Here is a 17,951-nt window from a genome sequence, read left to right as displayed (position 1 = left end):
CTAGTGGTCAATCTGAGAGATTATAGTTTTTGGGGTAAGGTACAAGCAGGAATTTAGCATTTGCATTTTAGCTTAGTCACATATCTTGTTAACCAACACTGGTGACAGGTAACCCATTACATGACTGTATGTCATAACAGTTTATCGTCAACACTTGATTTAGACCTTGGTCAAACTCTCATGCATGTGTGGGTCTACGTGCCAATGATCAGTTTTAGTCCTAAATTTGATTATGAAATATAATAAAACGGGGTGGAGATCCTGTGTGTTTACATTTGTTTATTAGTGACAGTGTAGTGCTTTGACAAAAACATCACGGACACAAATGGCAATTTATTTTGATTATTAGATTTTAGTCTTTATTAATGGGTATTAGATATGTCAGAGAAAAGATGAGAAATTTAAGTGCATCCCTCTGCTACTATTCCTGAACTAGTGTGTTTTCAAAGGTTCTCCCATTAAAAAAAAATCCAGTCGAAACACAAAACCATCTGAGTTCATTACAAATAACAGCAGTTAACACAGACTCACTCATACTTACAAACCCTACCTAATGCTTTGCCTAAGAAGCAGCCTTGGAGGAATTTAAGACATATTATTTGAAGAATGAGCTACTGAATGATCAATAACTCCAGCTAATCTGTTTCAAAGGAGTATTTTGTGGGGAGTCAGGGCATCAATATGGAAGAGAAGAACAGATGAGTTGCCTCGGATTTCACTCCAGTTCTGGAGTGTTAAAGCAATTTCATCCCAATCCCAATTCCAGCAGATGACATAGTAAAGAAATAATGCACTGACTTAAGAGAAATGACTTTGTCAATGTGTCCCATTTAATAAAGTGATACGTGGCTGAGATAACGCACATCAGTTGAACATTGATGAACATCTTTGAACTCATTGCTCATAGAACAGGGGAGACAGTTTAACGACAGACAGACAAAGATTGAAGATTGACAGACCGTGTCTGGAAGTTCGTGAGTGTTTTAGAGCTGACAGATGTAGTGTGGTCACGCCATTTCACATTGGAAGATGAACAGACGAATGGACTAATCATTGCTAAATTCATTACAAAACAAAACTAGAGCTGCTTTGCTCTCAACTGCTCCAGTAGCACTGGGTTGAGGTTTGGGCTCAAGTGGCCTGTATGGTTTATTTGGGGTCATCAGGAGCTGCAATCTTTTCCAGACTAGGCTCTACACCCCAGATCTCACGTGCATACTGAGCAATGGTGCGGTCACTGGAGAACTTGCCAGAACCAGCGATATTGTAGATCACCTTCTTGGTCCATTCCTTGGGTTTCTGTAGAAAGAAACAATTTGGAAGAGGAGAGGAGTTTAGCACGCGTATGAATACTGACACTGGCCTTATCCAATACAACTAAAACCCGGCCCAGCACAAAAACTCAGCTTAATATGATCAAATCTCCTTTTAACACAACCAAAGCCCTTCTTTTACAGTACTTTGGTGATACTTGAATGGAAAAAGGCTAATCCTTAAGCTGATTTTACAGTGTATATGAAATCAGATTCAACTGTATCAGGATGTAATCTGCAAAGTAGTCAACTAGTTTTAAAAAGGGGCTAAGTGACTTCATTCACCTTGTAAAGGGCATTGACTTTGTCTTGGCATTTCATGTAGTCTTCATAGTCTGCAAACACTTTAAACCTGTTTGGGGAAGAGTGCAGACATAATAATCATGCATGCTTAATATACAGAATTCATAATGTAAATGAGCCCATTTAAAGCACTGTAACGTGGGTTACATGTAGAACATGTGTGTATGAGTGCAGGTCTATTTGAACTTATGTGCATTTATCACTTTTCACTTTTTGTCTGTACCTGTCATGGTGCATCAGCATATTGACAATGTCCTTGAAGAGGTCTGGCTCCTTGGGGCTGAAGAAACCTGCTGCAATCTGGTCAATAGCCTGCTTCAGCTCTGGAATACGGTTGTAGTACTCAGAGGCATTATATCTGTGGAGAAGCCAAATCAGATTAAATCTTTGATTAATCAAAAAATGCTTCTTTTAAAGAAGAATTGTCAGAAAAGGGTCAGAGGATGCAGCCTTGCCTTAGTTTGAAATGTTGGGCAGGACAAATAAATACAGAAATGAAAAAAGGAGCACAAAGACTTGTTCGTAATATATAACATCGGCCTCAGTGTTTTTCTTGTTCATTGTATTTAAAAAATAAATACAAAATGATCTACCACCACAGAACAAAGAAAACCAATAACATTATGTTGATTTTAAGAACTACAATTACTTATTTATTCAATGTAACATGTTGGAGTAAAGCATGTAATGTTTAAGAAGGCTGTGTGCAGCTATATGGAGCTTTATAAACACACTAACACAACAAAATGTCTCCCCATCAGTTCCCTTTCAATATTTCAGACAAAGACACAATTAGACAAATTCTGCAGAGATATGTGTGTAATTGTTGCAGAGCTCCAAGCCGTCCTCCTGCTGAGCTTGTGATCAGTGGAGAAACGTAACCAACGCCAAGCTGTGTCTCTGGCTAACATGCATGGTGTCACGCCAAACACAGCTCCGGAAACACACACAAACGTAGTGTTTATATGAAACTTTGTAAATGACCCTGTTCAGCTCCACAGGGTTATATTGCGGTATTTGGGGCTCTGAGCTTTTTCTTGAGTTACTGAATCTCAAAATGCCCATGGACGAAGACCCAATACGCGTTGAAGAACGTACTCTTCTTTGGTTCCAGGTGAGAACTAATTTTTCTGATTTGCGAACCAGTTCATGTCGGTGGTAACGCATTGAACTGTTCCAAACTGGAACCGTTCCTGTTCCTCATTGGTGGAAAAGCGCCATGCAAAATATGGCTGAACTAACAACAGAGGGTGTAGTAACACCAAGTTTTCTCTGTGAAATATAGCTGAACTAACAGCAGAAAGTGAAATAGTGTTCCTATTTGCGCATGTGCATTTCCAAATTAAGAGTCAGTCAGTAAAAGAAAAAGCCTTGTCTAGGCCGACCCAGTAGGTGGACAGGCAAAAAAAAAAAAAAAAAAAAAAAAAAACAGAGCAAAGAGAAACTATGCAAGCCTAGGTTTGCCATTATCACAGGTGTTTCTGGCATTGGAAGGTCTGGTGAAGTTTTGGTGCTTCATATCAATACTTGTTTACAATAATAATTAATGATAAAGGAACAGGGCATTGCTGTTAACTAAATATTTATTACCGACTTCAATTTCTAAAGGGTCCGACTGATGAAATGGTGCTATAAAAAATTCACAGCCTCATTTAATTTGAGCAACACCTTGCTCTTGTGTTCTCTCTTTAATAAACCGGAGATTTTGTCAGTTTTCGTGTAAAGTTAAACAAAACGCTGTGTAGATGTAATTAACTCGTCAGAAAGTCAGTAACGGTGAGATGTGTCCGTGTATTCATGTCTTTATAGGGACAGACAAGATGACATTTTGTTTGTTATATATATATAGTAGAAAACAAAAGGCTGTGTCACAGAAACATTCTCCGAACATAAAGAAGAGACTATGATAAATATTACCTCAACAACGTTCAACACATTTGTGTTCGAGGCTTCAGTAAAACAGAGCTGCTCAACGCGGTGGATTGTGGACCTACAGCGCTGAAGCGGCGCGAGTGTGTCCCAATTCAGCTCTCAACTCTCTGACGTATTGAACACTTCAACCCTTGTGCCTTCTGCTCACCTTTCAACACCATCATCAAAGTGAACACTTTAATGAAGGATTTAAGGCTTTTGACAAGAAATGGGACAGGGGAAAGCCTGCAGACAGCAAAATCCCAGAAACTTTTGGCAATTTAGAAATCCCTGCTGGACGCATTTTTTTATGTCCCAAAAAGAGTACTTGTCTGGGGGAAAGAGGATGTTGGGTCACCGTCAAACAGTTCCAAATTTAGTTCCAGAACTGGAATGTGAAATATGGCTGAACTAACAACAGATGTGGTAGTGGCGTCACCTTTAGTTCTCTCTATGAAATACTGCTGAATTAACAGTTCCTACTCGCGCCTGGGTGTTTCAACATTAGGTGTCAGTCAGTCAGTAAACGCAAATGCTAAAGAAAAATAATAATAATAAAAAAAACATGAAATGGCTTAGTTATGCTGAAATAGATATACCCCTTCTTGTCCAAGGCTTCCACATCTTCAACCCTCATTCCGAAGATGAAGAGGTTGTCCTCTCCGGCCTCTTCAGCCATCTCCACATTGGCTCCATCCATGGTGCCAATGGTCAGAGCACCGTTAAGCATAAACTTCATGTTGCCTGTACCAGAAGCTTCTGTGCCAGCTGTGGATATCTGTTCAGACAGGTCTGCAGCAGGGATAACTGCAGAATGGAGGAAAAAAAAGAACTATAGACATAAATGTAGCCTTGCTCAGACTGGATAAATTTGTCAGCTGGATGTATGTAATGAAAAAACAGACGTGTTGTGTATGATGCAATGGAACACCTTTTTCAGCCAAGGTGACTCTGTAGTTCTCCAGGAAAATGATTTTAAGACGATCACCCACCACTGGATCATTGTTGACCACATCACCAATAGCTGTGACCAGACGAATGATCATCTTAGCTGTGTGGTAGCCTGGGGCAGCCTGGGACAACAAGAGGATGAACAGTCTAAAACTGACCTAACAGTATATATGATTTTATACATATTGTTTTACGGCACTGTGGTGCAGCAGGTAGTGTCACAGTCACTCAGCTCCAGGGTCCTTTTGTTCTTAAACTGTTGGACGATTTGCTCATGCAGTTGTTCACAAAGTGGTGAACCTTGCCCAATCCTTGCTTGTGAATGACTGAGCCCTTAGGGGATGCTCCCTTTTTACCCAGTCATGACACTCACCTATTTCCAATTAAACTGTTCACCTGTGGAATGTTCCAAACAGGGGTTTTTTGAGCATTCCTCAACTCTCCCAGTCTTTTGTTTCCCCTGTCCCAACTCTTTTGGAAAGTGTTGCAGGCCTCAACTCAAATTCAAAATGAGTGAATATTTGCAAAAAAAAAAAAACAATAAAGTTTATCCATTTCAACATTAAATATCTTGTCTTTGTAGTGTATTTAATTGAATATAGGTTGAAAAGAATTTGCAAATCATCGTACTTGGAATTGGGGTTGTAATACCCATAGTGATAGATTTACTGTTATGGTGTCATGTAATTCTAAAAATTATAGATTAAAATTCATGAGAATAACAATGCAAAGTTTTGTTCTGACAACTGCATTATCAATTTCAACTGTTTGGGAGAGTGGACCACAAACTTGGGCCTTTCAAGCAGGTTCCATAATCATAAGTGTTTCTGTGACTTTCCAAGCTATATAATTCATGCCTATTACCTATACCACTTTCTATGTTGCTTGAAAAAAATAAAGCACATTTTGAAACAGATAGACATCATATAGCTGGAGCTGGCCAGGCTAAAGTACATCTTACACAAGGCAAAGTTAATTGTAAACTGCTTTAAAGTCAGTTTTATAGCTCTTGCCATACATATGCAACCATATAAATCAAATACATATAGGGAGATTATTATAAACATCAGTAATGTAGTACAGAGGTCAGATTGATAAGATTTATATAGGTTTTACTGTGCTGATTATTGCATTTCAACTTTGCAGTGAAATATAAATTTGTTAGGTGTAACTGTTCAAATGTTGGCCCTATTACAGATAGATCATGAGTCTGAACCTCAGGAAGGCCACTACCCACTGTGGCTGGGAGTTAAAAGTATCATTTCCCTTGCTCACTCAGGGTGGGGACAGTAACTAACTAGCCAGCGAAAGTATGTGTTAACATGCTTAACATAAACAAGCTGTTCATCTCCTGTAGTCCTGTTGAGCGGTGCAATGGCACTGCAATAATGAGAAATTGATAACTAGCAGTGGATATCTTAGAATAAGCATATGCTAATTTCCCCTTTTCAACTTGGTAGCATTATGTAATGGGGGAGACCTAGACTGGATCTGGTAATAACTATAATTAAGATAAACTGGGTGAATCCTTAAAAATATAATACTTCTTTTAAACATTTTTAGCAAAACAATATGTGTTTTCTCATACACAGTCATCTTACCTTTCCACCAATCATTACTGTTCTTGGAGTCCACTGCTTGTTGGGCTCCCTCTTGATGCCTGAAACAAGTATTTACACAGAGTAATGGATGTGAGATGAGTAATGGCTTGTGAAGAGATTATAAAAAGGAAAGGAGCACTCACGGTTATAGAAAGTGATAATGTGCAGGCAGTTGAGCAGCTGTCTCTTATACTCATGGATTCTCTTGACCTGGACGTCAAAAATTGAGTTCGGGTTTATCTTGACTTTGTAGTGCTCCTCCAAATGTGTAGCAAACTTCAGTTTGTTTTCCTACAAGAGGGAACAGCAACAGGGGGCTTATCAGATGTCAGGTCTTGGTCTTTAGCAACAGTGTACTATGATGTAATATGATATATAAAATCCACCATTAAATATTAATTCACACCCTTGAATTGAAAGCAGTGGACACAGGAAACTCTGTAACTGTTAAACGTACAATCTCACGGAGAACAAGTTAATGTCTTTCTTACCTGTTTGATTTTGGCAATATCACGAATGAAATTATCATCGTTAACAAAGTTGAGTATTTTCTTCAGCTGGCTCAGGTCACGGACAAAGTCCTCTCCGATTCTCTAACACAGGTTAGAGATTAGGTAAACATAAATACAAGGAAAACGTAAAAGGAGACGTTAATTAAAGTCACTAAAGTAAGAGTTAACATGTTCAAACACTAAAATGCTAACAGTGGACCACACTTTGAAAAAATAAAGGTCTCTAAATAGTAAAAGGCTTGGACAATTCTATTACTTAATGTTTCTGAAATAAGTTTTTCCACACTTGTTTTTATACATTAATGTTTGTTTTTTACACAGTTTGTTTGAAAGGTTCTTTATTCCAAAATGTAAAAAGTGTAACTTTTTCAACGTATGCTATAGTACTTAAACCTGTCTAAGTTAAGCACTAACCTCTGCAATGACTTCGGCCAGGCCAGGGTTGCACATGAGCAACCACCGTCGAGGGGTGATACCATTTGTTTTATTCTGGAACTTGTGTGGGTCCATCTCATAGAAATCTTTAAACCTGTTAACACATTCCATGTCATGTGTAAAGGAATGTGTCTAGAGGCCAGTACATACTGTTTAACTACACTTCAGAATGCAAACACAGTAGCTTACACAGTAGCTTTAAGGATGTCTGAGTGAATTCGTGCTACGCCGTTGACTGCGTGGGAGCCGACAATGCACATATGGGCCATGTTGACTCTCTTTGTTCCTCCCTCCTCAATCAGGGACATGCGGCGCATACGATCAAAATCTCCAGGGTACAGAGAAGCCACACGCTGCACAGTCAAACACAAACACAGGAACTCCTTAAACTGACCTGTACATGGATGTGTAATATAAATCTTCATTTTCATATTTTCATAACTTTACATATCAGAAATGGTAAGGAATGGATGGGGTTTGTCATATTTTTGAGTATCAGAATCAGAATCAGAAATACTTTATTGATCCCAGGGGGAAATTGCAATTATTACAGTAGCAACCAGTTGTAAAAGAATAAACACTCTAATAAAAAATTTAACACAAAAGGAAATTTACAATATGTACACATCTATAATAATAAATACAGATATACTGTATACGGCAGTAAGAGTATTGCACATTTGAGTTGTTACACTCATAATTAAAAAATTGTTCTATTGTTATTACTGTACATGTGAAAGGTGTCGTGCTTTAAGTGTGGAGTTATAAAGTCTGGTAGCCACTGGTAGGAATGACCTCCTGTGGCGCTTTGTAGTGCATTTTGGCTGAATGAGTCTTGCACTGAACGTGCTCCTGTGTCTCATTACCATGTGATAAAGAGGGTGGGAGCCATTATCCATAATAGCCTGCAGTTTAGACAGCATCCTCCTCTCAGACACTGCCGTCAGCGAGTCCAGCTCTACACCCACAACCTCACTGGCTCTATGGATCAATTTATTAAGTCTGTTGGCATCTGCCACCCTCAACCCGCTGCCCCAACATGCAACAGCATATAGGATGGCACTGGCCACAACTGACTCATAAAAAATCCTCAGCATAGTTCTGCAGATGTTGAAGGACCTCAGACGCCTCAGAAAATAGAGACGACTTTGGCCCTTCTTGTAAAGGGCGTCAGTGCCCAGTCCAGTAGTGTTCAGGTCAGTAGCTGAATAAGAAATCCTAAGTTTTAAATGTACCACAGTAAGTTACAAGAGATAATTGGTTGAGCAAAATCCTTTTATGCTAAACCCAATCCACTACCTTTCACTGCATGAGAATGGAATTCCCTCAAATATCAAATCTGTAAGTTGTTATGGAAGTACAATTTAATTAGTTTATTGAATTTGTATTCAGCACAAAAAACTACACTGAAATGCCAGATATTGTGGTCACAGAGGTTAAATAACCAGCTCCTAGGGTTAATGTTTACTTCCTTGAAGTAAAGTATGTCATGCTGCAAAAAATGTTATTGAGGGCAAAGCACTAAAAGCAGCAGCAAACTGCGAGTGCTAGAGTTTAACTGGTATAAGTCTAAATGTAGATTTGATTTAAAATTACTTCAAAGTTAATTCTTTTTTTTTTTCAGTTAAAATAAATGTATTAATGTAAGTGTGTAACATCCAAACAAGACAAAAATGAATTCTGGTTGGGCATCACAAGCAATCTGATGTCTAATGAAAGTTCGACACTGCTGAAAGACTGTCTGGGTGAATTGTGCAACCTCTGTTCTTCAGCCAGGAGCTCACAAACCCATATGCCAAGCTTTACACAAGGCTCCAATACATTCTAAAGCACATGGTGACACATCAGATGTCTGCATGCTGGAACATGTTTTGACAAGCTGTCACCAAGAGTCTGACCAAGAGTCAGCAAAAATATATATTTATCACTGTAAAATTCATCATTAGATCCTGTATAGTTTAAATTATATTTTTTATTCAACATGGTGAAATGTTTTTCCCCTTCCCAAAGTATTGCATTTAATTTAATTCCATTGATCTATTGATTTTTTACATGGAATACATAACATACATGGAATTATCTGTATCTGCAGTATTTTTTCAGTTTTAAACACGTATTAATTCAAAACAACTTATAATTTGATTATTATTAGTTTCTTAGTAATATTACTTATTTTAAGTTAACCAATGAGTAACCATGTGTGTGTGTGTGTGTGTGTGTGTGTGTGTGTGTCAGTTCCTGTGTCAGTGTGTGTATGTGCTGTATCTTACCTCCAGGTGACGACGGTTGATTTCATAGATGATCTCGAGGTGGCGGGGCAGAAGGTTCTGGAACAGGTCGATAGGCCAGCGCTCTAGAGCCTCTGGCAGCACTGTGTGGTTAGTGTAAGCACAAGTCTTCACAGTGATATCCCAGGCCTATTTTGATAGTACAGCAAAAATGTTAACACACGAGTTTAAAAACACCATGGATTGTGATTTGATTGTTTTACTTTGTTGTTGTTTGTAGCAGAGGGGATCTTGGCTAATGTAATGATATAATGTTTTACACGGCGTTTGTATCTGTATTATGCCCGTTCCCCTTACTTTGTCCCATAGCAGCTTCTCCTCGTCAACCAGCACCCTCATCAGCTCAGGAATAGCAAGGGCAGGGTGGGTGTCATTCAGCTGGATGGCCACCTGAGGGCAGAAAAGAGATAAATATGTTTCAGCACCCTCTAAGTTCCTCAGACTGGAGGATTAATCTTTGGCTCAGAAAAAGTTCATTATATAAAACATAATATCACCTTTCACATATATAGAAATAATAGACAGGTCTCCAGCCCACCTTTTCAGGGAGGAATGTGAAGTCAGTACGCACAAGCTCCTTGGAGCCAAATTTGGAGGCCTTGAATCGGCGGATGATGTCCTGGAGAGTGGCGGCCACCACAAAATACTCCTGTTTCAGACGGAGCTCCTTCCCCTCAAAGAACTACAAAGAAACATAGGAGGGTTAAAATTAGGAGAGGACATTGCAGAGAAAAACCTAATTTGCACATTTATTTAATTATTTACCCCAAATGTAAATTGAAGTGAACTGGACCATCTCTGGTATATATTTATATGCACACAGAAAAAATGTCTACTATTTAATAAAATGATGTGTAGATACAAGTGAAATTTGTGTATCTTTAAGTGAAATATATGAAAAAAGAGAAAAAACACTAGTGTATACATACATGCTAACACTATTAGCATCACATACATTGATAAAAAATAAATGGTAAATGGTATAATCCTTAAAATAAGAGTTAAAACTGATGTTTTCTTGTTTTAAGAAACAGGTGACAACATATTAATTCCGATAGCAAAATTATACTGGCCCTGGCTCTTGCTATATGGGGGCCATATAAAATCCAATTAAGATAACATATCAGCCAGAAATTAAACTCACAACTGGTCTAATATACACTTGAGCATCATTTGGCTCATATCCAGTTTGCGATCTCCAAAACAACCACATCTTTGCAAGAAATTTGCCACATCTGTTCCTTGCCATTTTAATTAGTGGCCCCCAATGCTCAATGCTACCAATGTCATTCCAGCTGCAATTTGCCGGAAGTGGCCCAAATCCGCAAGCTATCTACAAACACCAATTACAGTGAAGTTGGGACATTGTGTAAAACAAAAATAAAATCAAAATACAAATGCTTTTCAAACTGTATCTAATTAAATACGCTACAAAGACAAGATATTTAATGTTCAAACGGATAAACTTTATTGTTTTTTGCAAATATTCACTCATTTTGAATTTGAGGTCTGCACAGGTTAATTCTAAACGGGTGAGTGTCATGATTGGGTATAAAGGTAACATCCCAGAAGGTCTCTGATTTTCTTTTTCTTTATACACAATGTCCCAACTTTATTGGAACTGAGGTTGTAAGTTATTTTTTTTTCAATGAGGCTAACTGATGGGTAAGATCTTACATTCCTTCATCCTTCTAGCTCCAATGCAAAACTAAATAAGAATTCCTTAAGCAGTGTTTGCTTCCAATCCGATCCCTAAAAATTTTCCCAATATGTTTAAAAATGCCTCCCGCACTGTTGCTGATTTGAAAGCACTGAAGACAATTAAGATGACAAAATGGATGGTTTACTAACATTGTCATTGGGGTATAGCACTCTTGAGATGTTCTCAGCCAAGTTCCTGTCCAGCACAGCCTGGATGTAGCCACCAATGTTGACTGCGAATAAAAGAAAAATGAGTGAGAGGTTTGATCTTGTATCTTTTCAATACGAATGTGTGTGTGTATACATTGCCTGTCAAAGGTTTAGTAGAGGTATTTTTTATATTTTCTTATTCTGATTTTTTTTATATTCAAAATCATTTTCATGCTCATCAAAGTTGAGAACAGATGCTGCTTATAGTTTGATTTGATGGTTTGCCATTTTTAATTCTTGTTAAATGCAAAATAATTTAGTTTTTGCCAAAAGATGGTTTAAACACCTGAAAAGTTTGGAAGTTGCTAAGTGAACAGACACTGGGACAAGATTTTTAGGGTTTGGCATTATTCCCAAAGTTGTAGTGTAACTAAAGATGGCATGACACCACTTCTTCTTTATGAATACTGATGCTAATATAGAAACATTGGCTAGTAACCGATATTAAACTGATATTTAATCTTTTTTTAAAACTACTTGTTGTAAACTGAACTTTTTTTCTTTTAGTGCTTCATTTAAGGTGATCATCTAATAGGAGGCAATCAAGCTCCAGCTACTCAAACACTACCACCTTACAACCTTACCTCAAATAATGTGAGTGTGTTATTTTTTAGGCTGGATATGTTCCAGGACTGGATCAAATTAATTATTTTTTCTTTTTGCTGAATTCCTGAGACCAATACATATAAATACCAATAGAGTTTCATATGTGTGACTTACAGTCCTTCAGGTTGAACTCGCATGGGGCCTTGGCAGACCACAGCCTCATAGTATTTACAATGTTGTTCCTGTAGCCTGGCACAGGAGTGTCATATGGCAGGGCCAAGACTACCTGTCAACACAGATGAGTAGACAAAAATGGATAGAAAACAAAAAAGTTATTTCCCTGAAAAATAATACGATCAGATTTTCAGTTTTGGTGCTATTACCAGTTACAGTTATAATTATATGATTATAATTTACTATAAAAATTCAATGCCTAAATCATTATAAATTTAGGTCAAATGTATCTCATTACTGCTACAATGCCTGAAGCTCTTGAGTCACTAAAAGGTGACATCTGAGCTATAAAACTGAGCAATAAAACACAGACACATACCTGAGTGTCTACCCATTTGACTCCATCCGGGTGGTGCTCTGTCCTGCCATAGAAATGCACAGGGCGCATGTATTCGGGACGAGCTTTCTCCCATGGGTTGCCATAGCGCAGCCAATCGTCAGCCTCTTCCACCTTTTGGATATAAACAGGGATAAGCTCTCAGTATGTAAGAAATTATTTTGTCTTACATGTTTCTCACTCCTGAGATATTTCATTTACAAGGACGAATTTGTAGCATACCTGCCATCCACTAACGATTTTCTGGTTGAAGATGCCAAACTCATACCGAATGCCATAGCCATAGGCAGCCAAACCAAGACTGGCCATGGAATCCAGGAAGCAAGCTAGACGTGACGGTCAAAGTAAAGCATAATGGTGAACGAGAAGGTGGAAAAAAAGGTGAAGCTCTCTAAAGATACAGCATTTAAATTTGGGCCCTTTTTTCAGGCCTAGGCCTCACTAATAGCCAGAGTGGTGTTTGTGGTGAAAAGCACTACTCATCCAACATCAAGTTCTTACACGTGAATGCAGTTAAATCCTCACAGAAATATTCCAATATCTAGTCTAAACCTTCACTGAGGATTTGAAGCTTTCACTGCAAAAGGCAAAAACTTCATCTTATTTCTATTCAATTTAGAAGAAATGCTGAATGAAGACTTGCATTACACTCATGGCTGTATCATTTTATTTTTTAAAAACTAAGGTGAGGAAGACAGACTGGATTTCAAAATGCATATAAAAAAGAAAAACATATACCAGCAAGACGGCCCAGGCCTCCATTTCCCAGTCCAGCATCCTCTTCAACGTCTTCCAGCTCCTCCATGTCCAAACCAAGCTAAGGAAAATAGGACAACTGTTTTGTTATGGGTTTCAGTAGGATTAACAATCACATCTATATGGATCTAAGATAGTGTTTGACACTTAAAGTTTTAAATGTCTGGAGTCTTTTATTGGTTTGTTTTTATGTTAGATTGTGTGAATCAAGCACCTGGTACATAGCTTCATCACAAGCGTTCTCCAGGGCCAGGTTCACCATGGTGTTCTGCAGAGTGCGGCCCATGTAAAACTCCAGTGAGAGGTAGTACACACGCTAGAGAGGAAGAGAAAGTACAGCTGGGAATCTGATTCTTGATATATCTAATGTATATTTTAAAATGTCATCACTGTTCAGAGAAAGAAATTCAGAGAAAGACATGTATCTCCATTTCTGTTGGTTTATAGTTTATTGCATCATTTCAACACAGCAGCTATCCTTCACATTGTGTGAAAATGTAATATGAAGAGAACAATAAAATGCTTCACAATTATATGGAATAAAATCTTTTTATAATAAATAAAGACTCAGAAGTGAATGGTAATTTGTGAAACAATATCCACATGCTACATCGAATTCTTTTCATTTATTCATTCATTATTTCATTGATTCACTTATCCACTTCAGGGTCGTGGTGTGTCCTGAGCACACCCTAGAGGGGGCGCCAGTCCTTCGCAGGGCGACACACACTGACACCTATGGACAATTTAGTGCAGCCAACCCACCTACAAAAGTGTGTTTTTGGAGCATTGAAGGAAACCAGAGCATCACATTCTTATTTTATATAACACCAGTGTATTATATTCATAAAATTGTGGGCCCTACACAGAGACCTTTCTTTTATTACATTTCTGATATATTTCTAGGGAGATAATACCAAACAAGACTTTGTTACAAGTAGAGAGAAAGAGAAAATTGAATTAATAACATTCTTAAAAAGGCCTGGTACACCAACAAATAAAAAGAGAGAGACCAGAAAAGGAAACAGAAATGCAAAGTACTGCCATCAAAGTATACAATTAATAATCAACTTGAAAGGGCTTGAGAGAATCTGGAATAATGAGAACACTGCAGCATGAAAGCAGCATGATACTTTTTAAAGCAGTTTTGTGGCAAGCAGCCACATTTCACTGTACACACATTTTAACAAATATTTCATACAATCATTTGTCGCAGCTTATAGATTAGTTTTTGGTTCTTAATTTCTGCACTGGAAATGTTTCTTTTTTAAAGCTTAACCATGTATTTTGTGCAAGAAAATATAAAACATGTCAAATGAAATACAGTATTGTGTTTTGTATTTACTGTATTAATATGTGGAAACTAACCAGTGTTATAGTAGTTGAGCCATGGTCTGAACATGTCGTTCTTGAGATAACTAACTTCTCCTCACAGAGAAGTGCCTTGAGTCTGAAGACTATTTTAGGCCTACATCAAGTACTATATTTATTCCCTGTCCCCTTTCTCTAGTGAACTGCGTGGCAGCATGCTGGTCCAGCCTTTGTATAAGTGTTTTTTTTTTCGGCTGTTGGAGATTTGCGTCAGTATAAAGAGACCAAGTCTGCAAAAGGTGAGAAAGTGGATGTTTGGGGGTGTTTGATTGAGGCAGGTTGGAGGGAGAGGAAGGTCAGGTGTATTATGTAACACTGGCATTTTGACTCCAGTAAAAATAACCCCCCCTGAGGTCACTAGCAAAGGTTATGTTGTCTGTGTGTAAGGCTGCATAGTCATAGGAAGGGGAAATCTGACTTGGGGCAGAGATGGGAGACTTTTGCACAATAAAGCATTCATTTTAGGTGAACAGGCAAATAGGGTCCTTAAGGCAACTGGGCAACTCTGTATTTATGCAGGAGTCCTGGTGCACCGAGATAAACTAGACTACATTGTAATGCACTGTAAAGGCAAAAGAGCAATTTGGCATACATGAAGAAACTAAAATAATATTTAAAGAGTGACTGTGTCTCGGATTCTACGGCAGAACTTGGATGGCGTTGATACACATCCTTGCACCTTCTAATGACTCATGTTCTAGAACAATAATGGTTATTATGAGAAGTCATAACATCACTGGAGTGATACTGATGAACGTGTATACCATTGCCAGGCATATGTACTATACTGCATAGATGTCGTAGTCCTTTTTCACACCTAGTTCATTTTCTAAAAGCCCCACTTTGGTTTGGAGTTTTCACACCTGTCAAAATCGTAGAATAAACATTTTATTATTCTGTAAAAATAAAGCAGGTGTGAAAGCTCCTTTAAAAAAATCTTAAAATACACTGAATATAAACCCATTTTAAATTCTTAGACATATATAAAAGAAAGGCTATACATCTGGAGTTTTTAATACCAGGCAGGATTAACATCCTATATAGGTCTGAGTGATGACCTTTCCTCAAGTGAATGACTTTTGACCTTTGAATGAAAGATACTTTAAACTGCTGGCAACCTTGGTCTTAACTGCCGAAAGAAAGGTCAGTGCATACACTGAGATTTCATGTCTGTGTAATAACCTGACTAAAATACACCCGTCATACACTCATTGACTGTAGAAAAACAACAGAACTGCAGCCTGTATAATCTCAAAGCATAACGCTGAAGGGAACACTTTGGAGCAGAAGCACTTAAGTTCACCATACTCAATGCCAAGTGTTGGCTAGTAGATGGAGCACAGTTTAAAACACTTGGGAAGACCTGATGTGGTTTTGTGATCTAGACTAACCAGTGCCATTATGGCTGAATGCCATGAAATCCTCAGAGAAACATCTAGTGTAAAGCCTTCCCTGAGGAAGAGAGACTGTCAGTTCAGCAAAAGGGGACCAATTACCCAATTATAGCCCTTAATTACAGCAGGATGAGCAGGTGTTGAAAGGTTTGGCTACATAGTGTATATAAGTTTCATACGACATGTACTGAAGGTACCAATAAATCATGAGTGTAAAATGATTTAAAAAGTTTGCTCGCATATTGCCAGCATCTTCCAGGCGCTCTGTACATGACCAGTAAATTGCAAGCTGTAAACCTGTTTGGGGTTTTACGGGGAATATTTTTTTTTATTATTTATAAAAGTAAGATTTCCTTCCCAGGTAAACATCCTTTTAAAGAGGCCCACAACATTGATATTTTTTTCTTTTTCTGGCCATTTATTCTCTTCTACTAGCGCATTAGGCCTCTACAATTTAACACTATGAACATTTCTGGATAGTGAATGCTTCTTGTACACAGATACATGTGAAACCTGCAACGTTTCAGCATGTGCGGAAATAAGAACACAAGTCATTCGGCTCTGCCTCGTGAGAGCTTTGAGTTCTGCTGTTACGTCCCTTAGCAACAACAGAAAGAGTCAAGCTTGTCATCATTACCTCCCAATGAGAGCACAAGCAGCCAGAGAAAACAAAGATCACTTACTCTTGTTACTGTTCAACAGAATTCTAACAAGCATCGTGGTCATCTTCATGTGTCTTTCATTCTTAAACAGCCTTGTTTACTGACAACAGCACGCAGGCACATTGATGTTGATTGTTTCTGGTTCTGAAAATGCAGATCTGCCTTGATCTGAGTTGAGTGTTTATAAATTATCCTACATAAACAAAATGCCTCTACCAATGAAGAATGAATATATGGTTAAGCTCACTTCTCTTAAAATGTGGTGTAGGTAAATATTGTTCTCCATACTGCATTGACTGTTTGCCACAAGAATGTTAATGCAGTACCCTCACCACTGGAAAAAAATCAGCTTTTAATTATTTTGAAATACAACATTTTGTGTTAGAATTTAAGATGTTTTAGTGTAAATTTCCATTCCCTACAACTACAAGTCTGATAAATGGACAGTTTGAAGAGGCAGGCTACAGTAGAATGCACAGTGTTAAAGACACTGGCAAACAAGTGGGTATGTGGTGGGTGTGGTTTAACACTGCTGACTTTGCAAGTGATTTGTGAACTTGCAGGATCATGCAAGGCTGGTGCAAAACACTGAAACAAAACAAAATCACTTGAAGCAAATAATATATGGTTTACATTTTGCTTCAATTATAATTTGCTAATAATAATAATTAGATGTAAACAATCAAAATAATATCCACTTACTTTGGGGTCCTTCTCATAGTAGTGTTGCTGGGTTCTGATCCACCTGCCCACCAAGTGGTCCCGGACCGTGTTGGCGAGGGCGAAGTAGTAATCCCGCTTGGTGGCCACATTCCTGTCCTTTACCAGGGTGAAGTGGAGATGGCGGTTAAAGTTTGTCTTCAGATCTGAAACATTCTCAACGCCAGCCAGTCCCCTAACTGAAATCTGTTTCCTCCTCTCGTGGTCAGACAGTGGCTTAGACATTGTGGCTGATATCTGAGTGTGTGTGTCTAATGGTGGAGGAGCCAAAAGTGGAGACACTGAGCTGCTTGCACTTCACTGTCACCACAGCGCCGCCTGAGTAGCCCCAGTTGTGCAGCTTTAAACCCCACTGCATTAATATTCATTAAGGGGTGGACCGGGACAGGCCACTTATGGGATGTCTACTCAAAACATTTGCAATGAAGATGCATTTGGTCCATGATAAATAAATACACACACGCACACACACACACACACACACACACACACACACACGCACATGCACACACACACACATACGTAAATCAGGCCTGGCACCAGGGGAACATTTAATGGGGCAATGTCCCACCAACTAATCATCATGCTCTACTAAAGCTACTATGTAGTACATGCTTTTTCATTGTCCAACGATTCTTAACAGCTCATACAACTGGTGAATGTTGGTATTTTAAAGTGCAACTAATGGACGATCATTTGTGCATGC

The 17,951-nt window shown here is 38.4% G+C and overlaps 1 protein-coding gene across 1 annotated transcript; it reads right to left on the bottom strand.

Moving 5' to 3' along the window:
* Window positions 1-363: 363 nt before the first annotated feature.
* pygma (phosphorylase, glycogen, muscle A) lies at window positions 364-17,470 on the bottom strand. Its single transcript, XM_066645162.1, has 20 exons — window positions 17,228-17,470; window positions 13,313-13,414; window positions 13,081-13,159; window positions 12,565-12,668; window positions 12,325-12,456; window positions 11,946-12,057; window positions 11,166-11,248; window positions 9,853-9,996; window positions 9,612-9,704; window positions 9,297-9,443; window positions 7,216-7,379; window positions 7,006-7,120; window positions 6,571-6,672; window positions 6,223-6,370; window positions 6,080-6,138; window positions 4,459-4,600; window positions 4,127-4,334; window positions 1,840-1,974; window positions 1,599-1,665; window positions 364-1,299 (listed from the first exon to the last, which is right to left on the bottom strand). The coding sequence occupies exons 1-20, from the start codon at window positions 17,468-17,470 to the stop codon at window positions 1,150-1,152; spliced, it is 2,529 nt and encodes an 842-aa protein (XP_066501259.1). The 3' UTR covers window positions 364-1,149.
* Between the last annotated feature and the right edge of the window lie 481 nt (window positions 17,471-17,951).

The sequence above is a fragment of the Hoplias malabaricus genome, chromosome 15, assembly GCF_029633855.1.
Source record: "Hoplias malabaricus isolate fHopMal1 chromosome 15, fHopMal1.hap1, whole genome shotgun sequence".
NCBI classification, from domain to species: domain Eukaryota; kingdom Metazoa; phylum Chordata; class Actinopteri; order Characiformes; family Erythrinidae; genus Hoplias; species Hoplias malabaricus.
This window is presented reverse-complemented; position numbering and strand designations above follow the sequence as displayed.